Source organism: Biomphalaria glabrata, chromosome 4, assembly GCF_947242115.1.
Source record: "Biomphalaria glabrata chromosome 4, xgBioGlab47.1, whole genome shotgun sequence".
NCBI lineage: Eukaryota > Metazoa > Mollusca > Gastropoda > Planorbidae > Biomphalaria > Biomphalaria glabrata.
Window position 1 is genome coordinate 33,189,967 of NC_074714.1, and position 24,589 is coordinate 33,214,555.

Sequence of the window (24,589 nt, forward strand, 5' to 3'; positions counted from 1 at the left end):
CTTCTATAGAACCTAGGTATGAACCTCAGCATAGAACCTCATTATAGAATCTTGATATAGAACTTCTATAGAACCTAGGTATGAACCTCAGCATAGAACCTCATTATAGAATCTTGATATAGAACTTCTATAGAACCTAGGTATGAACCTCATTATAGAATCTTAGTATAGAACTTCTATAGAACCTAGGTATGAACCTCATTTTAGAACCTTAGTATAGAACTTCTATAGAACCTAGGTATGAACCTCATTTTAGAACCTTAGTATATACTGTAGAACCTTAGTAAAAAAAAAACCAAGTATAGAATCTCAATATAGAACCTTAGGAGTGAATCTTAGTATAGAAACTCAATTTCAAACCTGAGTAAAGAACAACAGTATGAGCTTAAAATAAAGCCTTTGAGTATCAACAAACACCACTGAAACAAAAACCAACAACAATATAATTAGTCTTAATATGACAAAACCCAACCTTTGTATGGAATCTTCTAAATCAGAATGAGAAAAGCTACACTTGACAACAGTATCCTACACTGGGAATACACATAGTAAGAAAGAGGACAGCAGAAAAGAATGTTTTCTACATGACTTTATCTGAACATTGAAAAGAATTGCAACATTATCGTCTATGACGAATGCGTCACGCGCTTACACAACTCTAAATTCTAGACGGCCATTTACCACTGGCCATCACGGATAATAGCACTCCAGGTGCAAGCCAGTGTCTTTTAGAGACAGTTTTCCAAAACAAATCCTAGACTTGCTTTATAAAGGATGATAATAGAGACAACTGGTCTCGGTTTCTGAGCCTAACGCTGTAGATTTGTACGGTTCAAGAATGTTTTGATTAGAAATCGCTGCTTGAAATGAAGTTTCAAGTTAGACTCTTAATTATTGTAAATATAGGATTTTCAATCGGAAACAGTGACTAGCGTGGATTTCAGCCGTTGCGGTTAGCTCAGGACGTCCTCCCCCCCCCCCCCCCAAAAAAAAAAAAAAAAAATTCCCCACTCCATCACAGAAAGAAAAATTTGCAATAAAAACTGTTAGTTGTTTTTTTTTTTTTCGGTTGTGAGCTGATGAGCTCCATTCATCCATGATTGCACAACTGTAAGATAAGCTCCATTCATCCATGATTGCACAACTGTAAGATGAGCTCCATTCATCCATGATTAGACAACTGTAAGATAAGCTCCATTCATCCATGATTAGACAACTGTAAGATAGGCTCCATTAATCCATGATTGCACAACTGTAAGATAAGCTCCATTCATCCATGATTAGACAACTGTAAGATAAGCTCCATTTATCCATGATTACACAACTGTAAGATGAGCTCCATTTATCCATGATTACACAACTGTAAGATGAGCTCTATTTATCCATGATTACACAACTGCAAGATGAGCTCAATTCATCCATGATTGCACAACTGTAAGATGAGCTCCATTTATCCATGATTACACAACTGTAAGATGAGCTCTATTTATTCATGATTACACAACTGTAAGATGAGCTCCATTTATCCATGATTACACAACTGTAAGATGAGCTCTATTTATCCATGATTACACAACTGCAAGATGAGCTCAATTCATCCATGATTGCACAACTGTAAGATGAGCTCTATTTATCCATGATTACATAACTGTAAGATGAGCTCTATTTATCCATGATTACACAACTGCAAGATGAGCTCCATTTATCCATGATTACACAACTGCAAGATGAGCTCAATTCATCCATGATTGCACAACTGTAAGATGAGCTCCATTTATCCATGATTACACAACTGCAAGATGAGTTCCATTTATCCATGATTACACAACTGTAAGATGAGCTCCATTTATCCGTGATTACGCAACTGAAAGATGAGCTCCATTAATCCATGATTACGCAACAGTAAGATGAGCTCCATTCATCCATAATTACGCAAATGTAAAAAGAGCTATATTCATCCATGATTACACAACTGTAAGATGAGCTCCATTTATCCATGATTAGACAACTGTAAGATGAGCTCTATTCATCCATGATTACGCAACTGTAAGATGAGCCCCATTCATCCATGATTATGCAACTGTAAGATGAGCTCCTTTCATCCATGATTATACAACTGAATGATGAGCTAAATTCATCCATGATTACGCAAATGTAAATAGAGCTCCATTCATCCATGATTACGCAACTGTAAGATGAGCTCCATTTATCCATGAATAGACAACTGTAAGATGAGCTTCATTCATCCATGAATGCACAACTGTAAGATAAGCTCCATTTATCCATGATTAGACAATTGTAAGATGAGCTTCATTCATCCATGATTACACAAATGTAAGATAAGCTCCATTCATCCATGATTACACAACTGTAAGATGAGCTCCATTCATCCATGATTAGATAACTGTAAGATGAGCTCCATTCATCCATGATTAGAAAACTGTAAGATGAGCTTCATTCATACATGATTACACAACTGTAAACTGAGCTCCATTCATCCATGATTAGACAACTGTAAGATGAGCTCCACTCATCCATGATTATGCAACTGTAAGATGAGCTTCATTCATCCATGATTACACAACTGTAAGATAAGCTCCATTCATCCATGATTAGACAACTGTAAGATGAGCTCCATTCATCCATGATTATGCAACTGCAAGATGAGCTCCATTCATCCATGATTAGACAACTGTAAGATGAGCTCCATTCATCCATGATTACACAACTGTAAGATGAGCTTCATTCATCCATGATTGCACAACTGTAAGATAAGCTCCATTCATCCATGATTAGACAACTTTAAGATGAGCTTCATTCATCCATGATTACACAACTGTGAGATGAGCTCCATTCATCCATGATTAGACAACTGTAAGATGAGCTCCATTCATCCATGATTAGACAACTGTAAGATGAGCTCCATTCATCCATGATTAGACAACTGTAAGATAAGCTTCATTCATCCATGATTAGACAACTGTAAGATAAGCTCCATTCATCCATGATTAGACAACTGTAAGATGTGCTCCATTCATCCATGATTATGCAACTGTAAGATGAGCTCTATTCATCCATAATTACGCAACTGTAAGATGAGCTCCATTCATCCATGATTACGCAACTGTAAAATGAGCTCCAATCATCCATGATTATGCAACTGTAAGATGAGCTCTATTCATCCATGATTAAGCAACTGTAAGATGAGCTCCATTCATCCATGATTACGCAACTGTAAAATGAGCTCCATTCATCCGTGATTACGCAACTGAAAGATGAGCTCCATTAATCCATGATTACGCAACAGTAAGATGAGCTCAGTTCATCCATAATTACGCAAATGTAAAAAGAGCTATATTCATTCATGATTACATTACTGTAAGATGAGCTCCATTTATCCATGATTAGACAACTGTAAGATAAGCTCTATTCATCCATGATTACGCAACTGTAAGATGAGCCCCATTCATCCATGATTATGCAACTGTTAGATGAGCTCCATTCATTCATGATTATACAACTGAATGATGAGCTCCATTCATCCATGATTACGCAACAGTAAGATGAACTCCATTCATCCATGATTACGCAAATGTAAAAAGAGCTCCATTCATCCATGATTACGTAACTGTAAGATGAGCTCCATTCATCCATGATTATGCAAATGTAAAAAGAGCTCCATTCATCCATGATTACACAACTGTAAGATGAGCTCCATTCATTCATGATTACGCAACTGAAAGATAAGCTCCATTAATCCATGATTATGCAACAGTAAGATGAGCTCAATTCATCCATGATTACGCAACAGTAAGATGAGCTCCATTCATCCATGATTACGCAACTGTAAAATGAGCTGCATTCATCCATAATTATGCAACTGCAAGATGAGCTTCATTCATCCATGATTAGACAACTGTAAGATGAGCTTCATTCATCCATGATTATGCAACTGTAAGATAAGCTTCATTCATCCATGATTACACAACTGTAAGATAAGCTCCATTCATCCATGATTAGACAACTGTAAGATGATCTTCATTCATCCATGATAACACAACTGTGAGATGAGCTCCATTCATCCATGATTAGACAACTGTAAGATGAGCTTCATTCATCCATGATTACACAACTGTGAGATGAGCTCCATTCATCCATGATTAGACAACTGTAAGATGAGCTCCATTCATCCATGATTACACAACTGTAAGATGAGCTTCATTCATCCATGATTGCACAACTGTAAGATAAGCTCCATTCATCCATGATTAGACAACTTTAAGATGAGCTTCATTCATCCATGATTACACAACTGTGAGATGAGCTCCATTCATCCATGATTAGACAACTGTAAGATGAGCTCCATTCATCCATGATTAGACAACTGTAAGATGAGCTCCATTCATCCATGATTATGCAACTGTAAGATAAGCTTCATTCATTCATGATTACACAACTGTAAGATAAGCTCCATTCATCCATGATTAGACAACTGTAAGATGAGCTTCATTCATCCATGATTACACAACTGTGAGATAAGCTCCATTCATCCATGATTAGACAACTGTAAGATGAGCTCCATTCATCCATGATTAGACAACTGTAAGATGAGCTCCATTCATCCATGATTACACAACTGTAAGATGAGCTTCATTCATCCATGATTGCACAACTGTAAGATAAGCTCCATTCATCCATGATTAGACAACTTTAAGATGAGCTTCATTCATCCATGATTACACAACTGTGAGATGAGCTCCATTCATCCATGATTAGACAACTGTAAGATGAGCTCCATTCATCCATGATTAGACAACTGTAAGATGAGCTCCATTCATCCATGATTAGACAACTGTAAGATAAGCTCCATTCATCCATGATTAGACAACTGTAAGATGAGCTCCATTCATCCATGATTAGACAACTGTAAGATGTGCTCCATTCATCCATGATTATGCAACTGTAAGATGAGCTCTATTCATCCATAATTACGCAACTGTAAGATGAGTTCCATTCATCCATGATTACGCAACTGTAAAATGAGCTCCAATCATCCATGATTATGCAACTGTAAGATGAGCTCTATTCATCCATGATTAAGCAACTGTAAGATGAGCTCCATTCATCCATGATTACGCAACTGTAAAATGAGCTCCATTCATCCGTGATTACGCAACTGAAAGATGAGCTCCATTAATCCATGATTACGCAACAGTAAGATGAGCTCAGTTCATCCATAATTACGCAAATGTAAAAAGAGCTATATTCATCCATGATTACACAACTGTAAGATGAGCTCCATTTATCCATGATTAGACAACTGTAAGATAAGCTCTATTCATCCATGATTACGCAACTGTAAGATGAGCCCCATTCATCCATGATTATGCAACTGTTAGATGAGCTCCATTCATTCATGATTACGCAACTGTAAAATGAGCTCCATTCATCCATGATTACGCAAATGTAAAAAGAGCTCCATTCATCCATGATTACGTAACTGTAAGATGAGCTCCATTCATCCATGATTATGCAAATGTAAAAAGAGCTCCATTCATCCATGATTACACAACAGTAAGATGAGCTCAATTCATCCATGATTACGCAACAGTAAGATGAGCTCCATTCATCCATGATTACGCAACTGTAAAATGAGCTGCATTCATCCATAATTATGCAACTGCAAGATGAGCTTCATTCATCCATGATTAGACAACTGTAAGATGAGCTTCATTCATCCATGATTATGCAACTGTAAGATAAGCTTCATTCATCCATGATTACACAACTGTAAGATAAGCTCCATTCATCCATGATTAGACAACTGTAAGATGATCTTCATTCATCCATGATAACACAACTGTGAGATGAGCTCCATTCATCCATGATTAGACAACTGTAAGATGAGCTCCATTCATCCATGATTACACAACTGTAAGATGAGCTCCATTCATCCATGATTACACAACTGTAAGATGAGCTTCATTCATCCATGATTGCACAACTGTAAGATAAGCTCCATTCATCCATGATTAGACAACTTTAAGATGAGCTTCATTCATCCATGATTACACAACTGTGAGATGAGCTCCATTCATCCATGATTAGACAACTGTAAGATGAGCTCCATTCATCCATGATTAGACAACTGTAAGATGAGCTCCATTCATCCATGATTATGCAACTGTAAGATAAGCTTCATTCATTCATGATTACACAACTGTAAGATAAGCTCCATTCATCCATGATTAGACAACTGTAAGATGAGCTTCATTCATCCATGATTACACAACTGTGAGATGAGCTCCATTCGTCCATGATTAGACAACTGTAAGATGAGCTCCATTCATCCATGATTACACAACTGTAAGATGAGCTTCATTCATCCATGATTGCACAACTGTAAGATAAGCTCCATTCATCCATGATTAGACAACTTTAAGATGAGCTTCATTCATCCATGATTACACAACTGTGAGATGAGCTCCATTCATCCATGATTAGACAACTGTAAGATGAGCTCCATTCATCCATGATTAGACAACTGTAAGATGAGCTCCATTCATCCATGATTATGCAACTGTAAGATAAGCTTCATTCATTCATGATTACACAACTGTAAGATAAGCCCCATTCATCCATGATTAGACAACTGTAAGATGAGCTTCATTCATCCATGATTACACAACTGTGAGATGAGCTCCATTCATCCATGATTAGACAACTGTAAGATGAGCTCCATTCATCCATAATTAGACAACTGTAAGATGAGCTCCATTCATCCATGATTACACAACTGTAAGATGAGCTTCATTCATCCATGATTGCACAACTGTAAGATAAGCTCCATTCATCCATGATTAGACAACTTTAAGATGAGCTTCATTCATCCATGATTACACAACTGTGAGATGAGCTCCATTCATCCATGATTAGACAACTGTAAGATGAGCTCCATTCATCCATGATTAGACATCTGTAAGATGAGCTCCATTCATCCATGATTAGACAACTGTAAGATAAGCTCCATTCATCCATGATTAGACAACTGTAAGATGAGCTCCATTCATCCATGATTAGACAACTGTAAGATGTGCTCCATTCATCCATGATTATGCAACGGTAAGATGAGCTCTATTCATCCATAATTACGCAACTGTAAGATGAGCTCCATTCATCCATGATTACGCAACTGTAAAATGAGCTCCAATCATCCATGATTATGCAACTGTAAGATGAGCTCTATTCATCCATAATTAAGCAACTGTAAGATGAGCTCCATTCATCCATGATTACGCAACTGTAAAATGAGCTCTATTCATCCGTGATTACGCAACTGAAAGATGAGCTCCATTAATCCATGATTACGCAACAGTAAGATGAGCTCAGTTCATCCATAATTACGCAAATGTAAAAAGAGCTATATTCATCCATGATTACACAACTGTAAGATGAGCTCCATTCATCCATGATTACGCAAATGTAAAAAGAGCTCCATTCATCCATGATTAGACAACTGTAAGATGAGCTCCATTCATCCATGATTACACAACTGTAAGATGAGCTTCATTCATCCATGATTGCACAACTGTAAGATAAGCTCCATTCATCCATGATTAGACAACTTTAAGATGAGCTTCATTCATCCATGATTACACAACTGTGAGATGAGCTCCATTCATCCATGATTAGACAACTGTAAGATGAGCTCCATTCATCCATGATTAGACAACTGTAAGATGAGCTCTATTCATCCATAATTACGCAACTGTAAGATGAGCTCCATTCATCCATGATTACGCAACTGTAAAATGAGCTCCAATCATCCATGATTATGCAACTGTAAGATGAGCTCTATTCATCCATGATTAAGCAACTGTAAGATGAGCTCCATTCATCCATGATTACGCAACTGTAAAATGAGCTCCATTCATCCGTGATTACGCAACTGAAAGATGAGCTCCATTAATCCATGATTACGCAACAGTAAGATGAGCTCAGTTCATCCATAATTACGCAAATGTAAAAAGAGCTATATTCATCCATGATTACACAACTGTAAGATGAGCTCCATTTATCCATGATTAGACAACTGTAAGATAAGCTCTATTCATCCATGATTACGCAACTGTAAGATGAGCCCCATTCATCCATGATTATGCAACTGTTAGATAAGCTCCATTCATTCATGATTATACAACTGAATGATGAGCTCCATTCATCCATGATTACGCAACAGTAAGATGAGCTCCATTCATCCATGATTACGCAAATGTAAAAAGAGCTCCATTCATCCATGATTACGTAACTGTAAGATGAGCTCCATTCATCCATGATAATGCAAATGTAAAAAGAGCTCCATTCATCCATGATTACACAACTGTAAGATGAGCTCCATTCATTCATGATTACGCAACTGAAAGATAAGCTCCATTAATCCATGATTATGCAACAGTAAGATGAGCTCAATTCATCCATGATTACGCAACAGTAAGATGAGCTCCATTCATCCATGATTACGCAAATGTAAAATGAGCTGCATTCATCCATAATTATGCAACTGCAAGATGAGCTTCATTCATCCATGATTAGACAACTGTAAGATGAGCTTCATTCATCCATGATTATGCAACTGTAAGATAAGCTTCATTCATCCATGATTACACAACTGTAAGATAAGCTCCATTCATCCATGATTAGACAACTGTAAGATGAGCTTCATTCATCCATGATAACACAACTGTGAGATGAGCTCCATTCATCCATGATTAGACAACTGTAAGATGAGCTCCATTCATCCATGATTAGACAACTGTAAGATGAGCTCCATTCATCCATGATTATACAACTGTAAGATGAGCTTCATTCATCCATGATTGCACAACTGTAAGATAAGCTCCATTCATCCATGATTAGACAACTTTAAGATGAGCTTCATTCATCCATGATTACACAACTGTGAGATGAGCTCCATTCATCCATGATTAGACAACTGTAAGATGAGCTCCATTCATCCATGATTAGACAACTGTAAGATGAGCTCCATTCATCCATGATTATGCAACTGTAAGATAAGCTTCATTCATTCATGATTACACAACTGTAAGATAAGCTCCATTCATCCATGATTAGACAACTGTAAGATGAGCTTCATTCATCCATGATTACACAACTGTGAGATGAGCTCCATTCGTCCATGATTAGACAACTGTAAGATGAGCTCCATTCATCCATGATTACACAACTGTAAGATGAGCTTCATTCATCCATGATTGCACAACTGTAAGATAAGCTCCATTCATCCATGATTAGACAACTTTAAGATGAGCTTCATTCATCCATGATTACACAACTGTGAGATGAGCTCCCTTCATCCATGATTAGACAACTGTAAGATGAGCTCCATTCATCCATGATTAGACAACTGTAAGATGAGCTCCATTCATCCATGATTATGCAACTGTAAGATAAGCTTCATTCATTCATGATTACACAACTGTGAGATGAGCTCCATTCATCCATGATTAGACAACTGTAAGATGAGCTCCATTCATCCATGATTAGACAACTGTAAGATGAGCTCCATTCATCCATGATTAGACAACTGTAAGATGAGCTCCATTCATCCATGATTAGACAACTGTAAGATAAGCTCCATTCATCCATGATTAAACAACTGTAAGATGAGCTCCATTCATCCATGATTAGACAACTGTAAGATGTGCTCCATTCATCCATGATTATGCAACTGTAAGATGAGCTCTATTCATCCATAATTACGCAACTGTAAGATGAGCTCCATTCATCCATGATTACGCAACTGTAAAATGAGCTCCAATCATCCATGATTATGCAACTGTAAGATGAGCTCTATTCATCCATGATTAAGCAACTGTAAGATGAGCTCCATTCATCCATGATTACGCAACTGTAAAATGAGCTCCATTCATCCGTGATTACGCAACTGAAAGATGAGCTCCATTAATCCATGATTACGCAACAGTAAGATGAGCTCAGTTCATCCATAATTACGCAAATGTAAAAAGAGCTATATTCATCCATGATTACACAACTGTAAGATGAGCTCCATTTATCCATGATTAGACAACTGTAAGATAAGATCTATTCATCCATGATTACGCAACTGTAAGATAAGCCCCATTCATCCATGATTATGCAACTGTTAGATGAGCTCCATTCATTCATGATTATACAACTGAATGATGAGCTCCATTCATCCATGATTACGCAACAGTAAGATGAGCTCCATTCATCCATGATTACGCAAATGTAAAAAGAGCTCCATTCATCCATGATTACGTAACTGTAAGATGAGCTTAATTCATCCATGATTATGCAAATGTAAAAAGAGCTCCATTCATCCATGATTACACAACTGTAAGATGAGCTCCATTCATTCATGATTACGCAACTGAAAGATGAGCTCCATTAATCCATGATTATGCAACAGTAAGATGAGCTCAATTCATCCATGATTACGCAACAGTAAGATGAGCTCCATTCATCCATGATTACGCAACTGTAAAATGAGCTGCATTCATCCATAATTATGCAACTGAAAGATGAGCTCCATTAATCCATGATTACACAACTGTAAGATGAGCTCCATTCATCCATGATTAGACAACTGTAAGATGAGCTCCATTCATCCATGATTACACAAATGTAAAAAAAGCTCCATTCATCCATGATTACACAACTGTAAGATGAGCTCCATTCATCCATGATTAGACAACTGTAAGATGAGCTCCATTCATCCATGATTACACAAATGTAAAAAGAGCTCCATTCATCCATGATTAGACAATTGTAAGATGAGCTCCATTCATCCATGATTATGCAACTGTAAGATGAGCTCTATTCATCCATGATTACGCAACTTTAAGATGAGCTCCATTCATCCATGATTACGCAACTGTAAGATGAGCTCCATTCATCCGTGATTACACAACTGAAAGATGAGCTCCATTAATCCATGATTACGCAACACTAAGATGAGCTAAATTCATCCATAATTACACAAAAGTAAAAAAAGCTCCATTCATCCATGATTACACAACTGTAAGATGAGCTCCATTCATCCATGATTATGCAAATGTAAAAAGAGCTCCATTCATCCATGATTACGCAACAGTAAGATGAGCTCCATTCATCCATGATTATGCAACTGTAAGATGAGCTCCATTCATCCATGATTATGCAACTGTAAGATGAGCTCCATTCATCCATGATTATACAACTGAATGATGAGCTCCATTCATCCATGATTACGCAACAGTAAGATGAGCTCCATTCATCCATGATTACACAAATGTAAAAAGAGCTCCATTCATCCATGATTACGCAACTGTAAGATGAGCTCCATTCATCCATGATTAAGCAAATGTAACAAGAGCTCCATTCATCCATGATTATGCAACTGTAAGATGAGCTCCATTCATTCATGATTACGCAACTGAAAGATGAGCTTCATTAATCCATGATTATGCAATAGTAAGATGAGCTCCATTCATCCATGAATACGCAAATGTAAAAAGAGCTCCATTCATCTATGATTACACAACTGTAAGATTAGGTCCATTCATCCATGATTAGACAACTGTAAGATGAGCTCCATTCATCCATGATTATGCAACATTAAGATGAGCTCTATTCATCCATGATTACGCAACTGCAAGATGAGCTCCATTTATCCATGATTGCACAACTGTAAGATGAGCTCCATTCATCCATGATTACACAACTGTAAGATGAGCTCTATTCATCCATGATTACACAACTGTAAGATGAGCTCCATTTATCCATGTTTAGACAACTGTAAGATGAGCTCTATTCATCCATGATTACGCAACTGTAAGATGAGCTCCATTCATCCATTATTAGACAACTGTAAGATGAGCTCCATTCATCCATGATTATACAACTGAATGATGAGCTCCATTCATTCATGATTACACAACAGTAAGATGAGCTCCATTCATCCATGATTACACAAATGTAAAAAGAGCTCCATTCATCAATGATTATGCAACTGTAAGATGAGCTCCATTCATCCATGATTAAGCAAATGTAACAAGAGCTCCATTCATCCATGATTATGCAACTGTAAGATGAGCCCCATTCATCCATGATTACGCAACTGTAAAATGAGCTCCATTCATCCGTGATTACGCAACTGAAAGATGAGCTCCATTAATCCATGATTACGCAACAGTAAGATGAGCTCAGTTCATCCATAATTACGCAAATGTAAAAAGAGCTATATTCATCCATGATTACACAACTGTAAGATGAGCTCCATTTATCCATGATTAGACAACTGTAAGATAAGCTCTATTCATCCATGATTACGCAACTGTAAGATGAGCCCCATTCATCCATGATTATGCAACTGTTAGATGAGCTCCATTCATTCATGATTATACAACTGAATGATGAGCTCCATTCATCCATGATTACGCAACAGTAAGATGAGCTCCATTCATCCATGATTACGCAAATGTAAAAAGAGCTCCATTCATCAATGATTATGCAACTGTAAGATGAGCTCCATTTATCCATGATTAAGCAAATGTAACAAGAACTCCATTCATCCATGATTATGCAACTGTAAGATGAGCTCCATTCATCCATGATTACACAACTGTAAGTTGAGCTCCATTCATCCATGATTACACAACTGTAAGATGAGCTCCATTTATCCATGATTAGACAACTGTAAGATGAGCTCCATTCATCCATGATTACACAACTGTAAGATGAGCTCCATTCATCCATGATTAGACAACTGTAACATAAGCTCCATTCATCCAAGATTAGACAACTGTAAGATGAGCTCCATTCATCCATGATTAGACAACTGTAAGATAAGCTCCATTCATCCATGATTAGACAACTGTAAGATGAGCTCCATTCATCCATGATTACACAACTGTAAGATGAGCTCCATTTATCCATGATTAGACAACTGTAAGATGAGCTCCATTCATCCATGATTACACAACTGTAAGATGAGCTCTATTCATCCATGATTACGAAACTGTAAGATGAGCTCCATTCATCCATGATTACGCAACTGTAAGATGAGCTCCATCATTCATCCATGATTACACAACTGTAAGATGAGCTCTATTCATCCATGATTACGCAACTGCAACATAAGCTCCATTCATCCATGATTACACAACTGTTATATGAGAGTCAATGGTAGTTCAACATTTCTTTGTTTATGACATTATATCAATAGTTATTACGAGTTTTAGAATAACAGATTAATAAAATTTGAAACAATTAAATACATTTTTGTAATAGGCTTTAGACATTGCTAAAACAGATTTACATTATACCCGAGTTTTTCAAACTTTTACTATTGAGGCGTCCCCCCCCCCGAAACAAAATGTTACGCTTGACACTTCTTTGTTAACTAATTAATAGTGGTATATATTATTATAGTGGTGTATAGTATCGACCCCTGCGGACAATGGTTATGCTTGCCCTGGGTGTGGCAAAATATGTACGTCAAATCTGGGGCTGCGCAGCCACGGGAACTACTGCATTCCTCACTAATCTTCAGACTCGAAGAACAAGATTTATTATATTATAATAGTGATATATATTATAATAGTGGTATATATTATAATAGTGTCTGTGTGTGCCATAGTGGTATATATTAGCCAGCAGAAGCATGTTTGGGCATTTAACTACTGTCAATGAGGCCCGCAACCCCTCACCCAAGACTTTTCGAAGTCACGAAGGTCACGACTCACCCCTCCCCACTCAGCTTAGCGGAAATGCAATGATTCCATATCGCTTTGACATCAGGATTCCATGTATTTGAAATGATAGAGGTAAAGGCTTACAGCAGCGCTAGTTCAAATGGTAATACTATGTACTAAGCATTACATTACAGTTTGGTGAAGACTCTAGGTGGACCACTTCGTGGACCGATTTTGAGTTTGTTTGTCCACACAAACTGTCTTTGTAACCTTGTTTTAATTGATTCGTGTTTTGTTTGGTACAACAAATAATTGTGTAAAGTTTCAACTTGATTCGAGAGAGAATGTCTGTGGGAGAAGTAACGTCTTCGAAAATTATACTAGACAGACAAACAGACAGACAAACAGACAGACAGAGTTGACATAAACTTTGTAAAAATATTTAAGAACATGCCTATGTCACACCATCTTCTCACTAACACACTAATTCAGTAATAAGAGAAAAGATGAACAAGAGACTCACATTCAATGCTGTTATTTACTGAAGTTTAACGCGCTGGCACTGAGCAGAGAGTGAGAAGCTAGAGACCAAACAAAAACAAAAAACTCACCTTCAGTCAAGGCGTGAACAGATGCAATGAATTGATCAGCCCAAGACAAACTGATATTCTCATAATGGGAAAACTTGGGGAGGGGGTGGAGAAGGGGAGGATGTGTCAACAATGGCCATGCAAAAGACGAGAATGTTGTGATCTGGACACAATGACCACTACAGTAGCAGATTGGCTGGACACATTGACCGAACAGCGCTTCCGCTTGACGCAGTCCTAACAGGGTAAGGGTGAGAGAAATTCTTGTCTTTTGTTTTGTTTTTACTAGAGAGAGAGAGAGGATATGATCCTCAGTTCCATGGCATGAACCAAAGTCTGTGCTTCTCTTATTCAATATAACGCTTTTATTTTAACTTTGTATTGTAGAGATATATGTATGTTTTTTAATTTAATTATCTAATTTTTTTTACCATTTAAAAGTAATTTCTATCCTAGAGGAGTAGAATAGATTTCTGACGCTCAGTATGTGAGTTAAATATGTCTCTACCTTTGTATCTACTTTATATTAAAACTCTTTTTAAAAACTGTCACATTCAAATGAGTTTTCACCAAAACAATATAAAAAATTAAAAAAAAACATTTTAAGAAGTACCCTTACTCAATTATACCACAATACACTAGATATCATTAAAACGAACAGATTTTGTTTTTAAATAACACACTTCGACATAAATCTTTAGAGCTATATTTTTCTAAATAATTTTCTTTCAAGTATAAATACATTTATCCTACACTGACAATGTCTTTATAGAGACGGGAAAGTAAGTACATGGTTAGTGGGCAATGAATATTTATACTAGAAAAGAATGTCAGTCTTTAATTAAAGACAAATCTAATAATACATGAGCGTAAAGAGACTCGCTTTATACATTATCATCATCACCAACAAGAACAACATTTTCACCACCACCACCACCACCAGCCTCGTCATTATTATCATCACCATCATCATAATAATTTTAATCCTCATCGTCATCATCTTTACCATTTATAATCACCATCTTTTAACTATTATCATCATTAACAATCGCCAGAGTAATCAAAGACATCGCCTTGATCAATATCATCCCATCACAATTACCGCCAAATCATATTCTACGACCGTCATTAGAGATCGTCAGCCTTGAAATAAGCTTTCATGTCATATCTTCTAATATATAAAGCAGAAAGTAAGGTGTATATGTGTGTATGTCCTGCATAGAAATCAAAACTGTTTGACCAATCTTGATACAAATTGACATAAAGGTTCCTTAGAACATGGCAGAGACCGTAGTGTATATGTAATGTCCCTCCCACACCCGGGGGGAACCAAAAATAATAATAAAAAATAGCTAAATTGATCTCTATTTAAGAAAGAAACTTTTTAACAAATCGGGTAAAACCGTTTTCACAGTATTTTCTATTGAATATGAATATGTCAACTTAACCGGCAAACCCATTTTCACACTCTACTTTTATTTTCGTAGCGAAAGAAAAAACAACAACTGGCTAGTTCTCCAATAAAGGAACACTACATAAAACGTCAAGAAACAAAATATAAAACATGAAAAGCATAAAACATATTTTTAAAAAATATCTCGTTAATATACAACTTATAGAGCAATTCGTTGTCTCTTGATCCCTAAAGAAAGTTTGATTTTTTTTTAAATGGACTTTTTTTTACCCAGCCTCATGTAATCCCCTCCCCCACCCCTTCCAATCCTGGAGTAGTGAATGTATAAATCTACTCAACTTTATACAATGACATTCATGGGTTTTTAGATCTAGACTTAGACGGTAATGCGCTAAATGGTCCATAGCATTAATGTATGCAACTCTTGAATGAATGACGTCTACAAGCGGAAATATCCGAAGAGACGTTCAAGAGAAATAGTTTCGTCTTCCCCCTTCAGCTGCATCTATCCCTTGGGGCACCCCACAAGATCTCTAGACCATCGTTCTCGTTTCCTCTCTGCCTTTTGCCTTGGATAGAATTCCATTCAATGACAGACTTGTCCATTCTTTGATGTTGTCTTCTCATCACTTTCTCTGTACTGTACTGTAAAGAAAGGTCTTTACGAGCTGGTTTTTTTTAATCTCTTCATTTGTGATGTGTTCTAGGTCTAGTCAAAATTAAATGTATTTGTTTTTATAACTTGAAAAAAATTAACGGTCAAATTAGAGTTTTCTCAGTGTGGTCGATGAGATATTAATTCTTTTCCCAACGATTTACAGCAGCTATCAAGTTTCTAGGAAAATGGTTAAAGCCGTCTTCGAGATCCGTAGTCAAGTTTTTCCATTAAGTTATGAGTTGAATATAAGTATTATAAATACTTTTTAAAAAAAAATTCTACATTTACAAAGGTATATCTAAAAATGTAGAAGTATTTTTCCCTTTTTGATGTCAAGCAAAATAATTATTTATCAATAATTATTTGACTAATTGGTCAATTTTTAATTTATTCATCTTTTGTTAGGTACAAAAAAAATTGTTTAAGTTTCCACTTGATCCTAGAATGGGTGTGGGGGAAGTCACGTGTTGAAAATGTGTACCAAACAGACAGACATCGTCAGTTGATAGAAGCTTGTCATAAATGCAACTAGATCTCGAGATAGAAAATTGGGTTTAGTTTGTTGAAAATGTGTACAAACATTTTTTTTTCGTTCGATGTAAAAGCCCAGGATATCTGTGTTGTATAAAGTGACTATAGGTCGATGACCTCAGACACTGAACATTGGATAGTGACTATTGTGCAATGACTGGACACAAATAAAATGCAACTGATGCAACATAGGCAGTTTAAGTTCTAGGCCTGGTGTTACTGCTCCGACTTAGGAAAATGTTTCATAGTCAATGTTCCACAAGGAAACTTCCAAAGGAAATCTTTCCTGGCAAACCTTTCATGAGCTACTTTCGATAGACAACAACCTATGTGTAACCTTCCATAGACAACCTACCATAGACAACCTGCCATAGAGAACCTTCCATAGACAACCTACCATAGACAACCTTCCATAGAAAGCCTTTCAGATGCTACTTTCTATAGTCAGCAATCTATATGTAACCTATCCTAGACAACCTACCATAGACAAACCAGAGTTTTCACCGTGGGCCAATGCGGTTTTAATTTTTCCCCAAAGAAATACATAAACTTTTAAATTTCCAGGAAAATCGTTACAAGCGTTTTTGAAATCCGTGTCCAGGTTCCACCCAGTGTCCAGTTTCACCCAGTGTCCATGTTTCACCCAGTGTCCAGGTTTCACCCAGTGTCCAGGTTTTACCCAGTGTCCATGTTTCACCCAGTGTCCAGGTTCCACCCAGTGTCCAGGTTTCACCCAGTGTCCAGGTTCCACCCAGTGTCCATGTTTCACCCAGTGTCCATGTTTCACCCAGTGTCCAGGTTTCACCCAGTGTCCAGGTTTCACCCAGTGTCCAGGTTTCACCCAGTGTCACGAATCAACATTTTATTTGGAAAACGAATAAGAAGCATTGTAAAAACAAAATTGTTTTGATTTCCAGATTTATGATGAGGAAGCGATAAAGAGTTTGTGCTGAGAAATAGATAAAAAAAATTATGTTGAGTAAGAGTTTGTGTTGAGCAAGAGATACAGACAAGAGAAAGGCCACACACATAACCACGTGATTTGACAGTAGGTTTGCTCACAAACACACACACATAAACGCACACGCACACAATACACACACTCACACAAACACTTCCTTAAAACAATAAATTAATGCAGGGCCAAGGATTGAAGGAATCAAGATTTCGTTTAGCGTTACATTGATACAATTATTGTGTAGGCATGTACAACCTTTGATGCAGACCTCCATCCCTTCTTGAAATAAATAATTGATGACAAATTCAGTTTTCGTACTAAAGATTTGTCAAGTTGTTGAAAATCTAGCGCCTATAGACTTTGAAGCTCATTCACTAGTAGCTAGAGAAGTTAGTACTCCGCTTTGCAGTAGTCTGCGATTGATGGCTCAAGTGATCTCATGTACCGGTGAAAGATGTTTTGACAGAGACCATAAATGCAAATGTTTCGTAACGAGTTCAACAAACAAAATGGTACTCATCTCCTGGATCTCAAACATATTGGTTGAATTAACAATATTGTTTAAAGCCCATAGTTACCTTCATGGCCACCAATAGAAGCGCCCGTGTCAATACTGCCATAATAGGAGCGACTGGATGCGTTTTTACTATCTGTCGTTGACTTATGTCCATTACTGGTACCATCTTTATGGTCATCTGGCTGGTTGGTGTCCAGCAAATGACGGCGATCATCTAATTGTAAAGAAACAATTGAATTGTAAAAAAAAAATATTTAAAAATAATCATCTAAGGGACATAACCCTTGTAATTATATTTCCATTTCTCGATATTAATTATATCCCTTACACGGGGAGTCTCAGATTTAAAAAAAAATGTAGATGTAGATCAAATACTTGCCCATGATTAATGAATCTCGTGTTAAAGCATCACTCACGAAGGACTTTAGAAAGCACGTGACCTGGATTTCATAACAAATAGAAAAGATTGAAGTACATATTTAATGTTCTTTGTAATTGAACAACATTATACATTAATTACTACTTTTATATTGTTTATGCCCTACATACTTTAGCTTCTAATTATTATACTATGTCTGTAGTCTAGGGAACATTCTTGGTCTAAGTAATTATGATTAAGTTATAATAAAAGTTATAAGGAGAAAGGCAGGCGTCGAGAAACTAGTGTTCACAGCAGATCTAATTGTGTGTGGATGTCTGCATGAGCACAAGGGGATGGAATCGCATTGGATGTCATATGATTGGAGCGTCATTTTAAAAAAGGCCAATATAAGGATCGAACGTTGGACATGAGCGTTATTATCGCGACGCTGTTTTCAACTTTGGTGTCCGTTTCGAGAGTTACATCTTTTGAGTGGACCAACTGTTTCTTTCTACCCAGACATATGAAGACAATTTGTAAGAAGACAAATGTTGGGACAGACTTTTAAACTATCAATTCAACTGAAAAAGTTGTTAAATGTATTTTCTAGCCTAGAGGTGTGTCCTGTGAACTGACATGTCAATGGTCGCTAATTACAACGGACGTTGTTTTAATACAATCTAGGTCGTGAAATCACTAAAAGTTTGTTGAGCAAAGTCCTTTGTAGGGGAAAGATGATGTAAAGGTCATCAGTTTCTGTGGCCTACGGCTAACGAGGGCGTCATGTGGCCAGCACAACGACCAACCTCCTTTACTTTTCACCAACTATTATCAAGCAACCATTAGAGTTGGTTGGAATCTGAGGCGCCCTAAGAATCCCAAAAATTCTTAGATTGAGTAGAACAAAAATGAAGTGAAGGATACAAACTGGAGTCATTTCTTCGTTGTTCTTTAGTTCGATACTCTAACGATGAAATGATTCACATTAGGTCGTGCTCTACTTATTTATTATACGATGAAAGTTTGTTATGGATAAAGAGAAGGGAGAGAAAAAAAAGGGGGGGGGGCGTTTCATTGCATTAAAACAGATACGATAATTCACGGACTAAAAGTATGTTGAGGGGGTATCTTAAAAATGTAGTGCTTTTATTGGAAGTTAAAAAAAAAGGATGACATGTTCCGGCATAATAAAGACTATACAGCCTGGGAACGGGCGTATCCGGTGGGGCTATCTTCCAGTCTGAAGGAACACTGGAAACGTCAACAGAAAGAACATGTTGCAAGTTGGTCACAAGGAAAACTAGTTGACCGGGGGCGTGCCGCTAGTTTACAGGGCCGACCTTAGGCCACTGCAATCTATGCGACCGCAGTGGGCCCCGCACTTTTATAGGACCCGCTCTAATTTTAGGTGTATAAATTATTAAATTAAACCATTTGATAACTTATAACAGATTTCCCGCAGCCTCCTTTCGATTTAACATTAAGTCCCGAAATCTCCTGAAATTGCAAAATATACGAAAAAGTCCTGGAAATATCCAGAAATTAGTAAAATCTTTCGAAAACTCATACAAATCTCCAGAAATATATAGACGAAAATTGTCATTTTGGGGTGTCATTCAATATTGAAAACGCCAATAAAAAAAAAATAGCATTATGCAATACCCGCAATTGTGGAATCTAGTGAAAGAAGCTTCTCGCGCCTAAAACTAACGAAGAATTACTTGAGATCAACAATTCTCGTAGATTGATTGAAACATTTGATAATTCTTGCTATTGAGCGTAATCTATGTAGGAAATAGAATTTTTATGATAGACTGTATGACTTCGCTACACGCAAGGCTCGTAAAACAATTCTGTACGTAGTAAAGAATGAATAAAATGCTAAGACAAATTGATTTTCTAATACAAACTCTTAATTTTCACTTATTATTCGTATCCCAACCCAAACTTGGCCCCGCGAAATCCATTTCTTGTTTTCTCGTGGACTATACGCTGAAATAAGAGAGTGATCTTTCCTTTACTTCTTCTTCTCGTTTAAACTATTGAGGGAAGAAGAGAATTATATATATAGATATGTGTACCACTTATTTTCGTTACATTTTAGCTTTCTCATTGTGCTATAATCCTATCATTTGTCTGGGCCAGTTGGGAAAAAGGGAGGGAACAAAGGGGGGGGGGGTATTTTGGTGAATGTTTACATGATCGTTTTTTAAATGCATCAAAAAATTCACTCGGGGTTTAAAATTCCTCAAGGGGACTAATTCAACTTAAACCAACACATCTGTCAAGTACAATTTCTTTTTCTTGTTCAAGATACCAAACAAAATAATTAATTATCGATAGTTAATTAAATAATTGTTTGATTTTTTTTTTATTGATTTTTTTTGTGTTGTCAGGTAAAAGAAATAATCATGCAGAATTTCAGCTTGATCCTAGACTGGGTGTGGGAGAAATAACGTGTACAAACATTTGACCAGACAGACAGAGGGAGTTGATATAAGCGTTGTAAATATAAACAGGAGCTGGACAAAATAAACTCGAGCTGATCTAAGTAGAAATCTTCGCCAGTCCTTACCAAAAAACCAAGCTGACCTATTTTGACTGGTGTTGCATGGATGTCAAGCGATAATGACATCTAATCTCAGAAGTCTTATTTAGCACAGTAACCTAGATATCAAACGGACCTAATTACATCATTTATATTTTTATCTCTGTTGGCATAATGGCTTGGAGTGTTTACACAATATACAAGTGTGCGTGTGTATGTGTGTGTGTGTATGTGTGAGCAAACGTATTCTCAAAGCTTCTCTGAAGGCGTTCAGCATAGACCCTGGCACCTGGGAGACGCCAGAAAAGAAAAGCCCTCAGCCCCCTGGATGACAAAGTGGTCATCATCGAACCACGATGGAAGAACTATATATATATATTCTGATAAAGCTCATTTTACCGTCCTGAAAAATAAACGAAAACTCAAATCACTCAGTATTGGGGTTTTTATTTTTCTTTATTTCTTTATTTTTCCAGCCTGAACTGAGGGGGGGGGGGGGCTGCCAAATGTAACAGGAAATGTTTCTTTGGATCACTCCAATTTCAAGAGAGGGGCCATGGGCCCCCCATGAACCCAGGAGTGCGACCCGAAGAGGAAAGTCTGATGCTGTTACAAAGCAGCTAAACAAACAAAAAACAAAGCACGAGAGACAATAGTGACTGGTTCTAAACCCAACACTTCATTGGCGTGGGAAACTGTTCAGCTCCAGAATCGACTTGTCAAGTCACATGAGATTTAGATGGAGCTCAGAAGAAACCAACTGGGCACATCAAGACAGAAGGAGCCATACAACAGGAACCAGAACCTGTGATTCAACTGGACACATCAAGACAGAAGGAGCCATACAACAGGAACCAGAACCTGTGATTCAACTGGGCACATCAAGACAGAAGGAGCCATACAACAGGAACCAGAACCTGTGATTCAACTGGACACATCAAGACAGAAGGAGCCATACAACAGGAACCAGAACCTGTGATTCAACTGGACACATCAAGACAGAAGGAGCCATACAACAGGAACCAGAACCTGTGATTCAACTGGACACATCAAGACAGAAGGAGCCATACAACAGGAACCAGAACCTGTGATTCAACTGGACACATCAAGACAGAAGGAGCCATACAACAGGAACCAGAACCTGTGATTCAACTGGGCACATCAAGACAGAAGGAGCCATACAACAGGAACCAGAACCTGTGATTCAACTGGGCACATCAAGACAGAAGGAGCCATACAACAGGAACCAGAACCTGTGATTCAACTGGGCACATCAAGACAGAAGGAGCCATACAACAGGAACCAGAACCTGTGATTCAACTGGGCACATCAAGACAGAAGGAGCCATACAACAGGAACCAGAACCTGTGATTCAACTGGGCACATCAAGACAGAAGGAGCCATACAACAGGAACCAGAACCTGTGATTCAACTGGGCACATCAAGACAGAAGGAGCCATACAACAGGAACCAGAACCTGTGATTCAACTGGACACATCAAGACAGAAGGAGCCATACAACAGGAACCAGAACCTGTGATTCAACTGGACACGTCAAGACAGAAGGAGCCATACAACAGGAACCAGAACCTGTGATTCAACTGGGCACATCAAGACAGAAGGAGCCATACAACAGGAACCAGAACCTGTGATTCAACTGGACACATCAAGACAGAAGGAGCCATACAACAGGAACCAGAACCTGTGATTCAACTGGACACATCAAGACAGAAGGAGCCATACAACAGGAACCAGAACCTGTGATTCAACTGGGCACATCAAGACAGAAGGAGCCATACAACAGGAACCAGAACCTTCACTGGCAGAGATCTCTGGTGACCTTTTCTTTCTGAGCAGGGACAGACTACCACTCGAATTGTATTATGTGTCACATTCTGAATTCTATACAACGAGGCTGGGTCATTGTGACACAGAGTAGGACATGAATTTGGGGCGTTCAATGTTGGTAAACGTTTATCAGAAGTAATTGTTTTTATTTTTTGTTTTTGTGTGAACGACCTGAGGCTATCGTCCATTTTTCTAACCCCAGACACTGTCTGTGAGAATCTTACATTTCCAGATAGTACGAATGAAAAGTTTTTCTATTGAGCAGGTAGGGGAGGTGGGGCGAGGATTATTCACACCTGTCTGTTAGAACTATTGACACACCTATAGCCTATAACGACACACATACACACCTGTCTGTTAGAACTATTGACACACCTATAGCCTATAACGACACACATACACACCTGTCTTTTTTAAAACATCGACACACCTGTAGTCTATATACACACACCAGTCTGTTCAAATCATTGACCCATCTGTAGTCTATGTACAATACATCTAGTCATCTAAATCAGTACTAGTCTATCTGACTTACTATTAGTTTTAACAACTAAAGTAGACGTTCTTCCTGTCACTGGCTTCTCTCGATATGCCGCCATCACAGTTTATTACAAAATGATCAAATGTTGAGTCAGCTCAATAAGTTTCGTTTCACCCGCCAGTCTCCGCTAACAAAACAAAGTGTCAGGAGACTTAGCCTGCAGTGTACATTCAATACACAAGCTTACCTCATGATGTTAACACATTGAAAGGGAATCAATATATTTCTCAATCACAACACACAACACTTTAACACACATACACATTGTGTCTCTAATATAAACGTGTAGTACGCACAGAAATCCGTCACGAATCACGAGACAGGAACACACACAACAAACAAGTGTGTAACAGCTACACGGGAAGCTGTGTGGGTGTGACGTGTAATAATTTTCCCGGATTTGAGACAAGAGTTATTCACGTGATGGGTCAAAGTATCAAAAGGAAGGAAATATTTGGTGGTCTCATTACTCACACTGTGTGTGCGTGTGTTGTGTGTGCATGTCACTTCCAAGTGTACTCACGAGTGACTGTGCCGCATGATGTTTGGTGTGTTATAGAGCTATACAAGCAGACACTCATACATCTACTGACTTGATCAATAAGTTTCTTGTGAAAAGAAAGAGAGGGCTGGTCAAAGGGGGGGGGGGGGGGCTATCCAGGTGTGAAGGGATGTCCGTCTAAGGAATGTAGGTATATATGTAGATAGGCTATATGAGCATTGGGGGGGGGGTGCGATTTCAAATTGGTGCCAATTCATAATATATTGCTATCATTTATATTCCTTTAACTACGCCACCAGTCTTTTGTTTATAGGTCAACATACCAATGCGTCTCAATACCTTTGCAATATCTAACGAGTGCTTAGGGTACTCAATCAGGGTTAGGG

The 24,589-nt window shown here is 37.7% G+C and overlaps 1 protein-coding gene across 4 annotated transcripts in view; it reads right to left on the reverse strand.

Annotated features, from left to right (window-relative positions):
• LOC106061847 (proton myo-inositol cotransporter-like) overlaps positions 1–24,080 on the reverse strand; it is an 87,706-nt gene extending 63,626 nt beyond the window's left edge. Inside the window, exons 1-4 of one of the 4 annotated variants that reach the window (XM_056027411.1) lie at positions 23,889–24,079; positions 18,784–18,844; positions 18,466–18,618; positions 14,348–14,611 (exon numbers count right to left, since the gene is read on the reverse strand). In XM_056027411.1, the coding sequence (XP_055883386.1) occupies positions 14,348–14,611; positions 18,466–18,618; positions 18,784–18,787 (421 nt within the window). In that variant the 5' untranslated portion in view covers positions 18,788–18,844; positions 23,889–24,079. Of the gene's footprint in view, positions 1–14,347; positions 14,612–18,465; positions 18,619–18,783; positions 18,845–23,695 lie in introns of all 4 variants that reach the window. The other 3 variants (XM_056027410.1, XM_056027408.1, XM_056027412.1) reach the window with 3 other exon arrangements.
• Between the last annotated feature and the right edge of the window lie 509 nt (positions 24,081–24,589).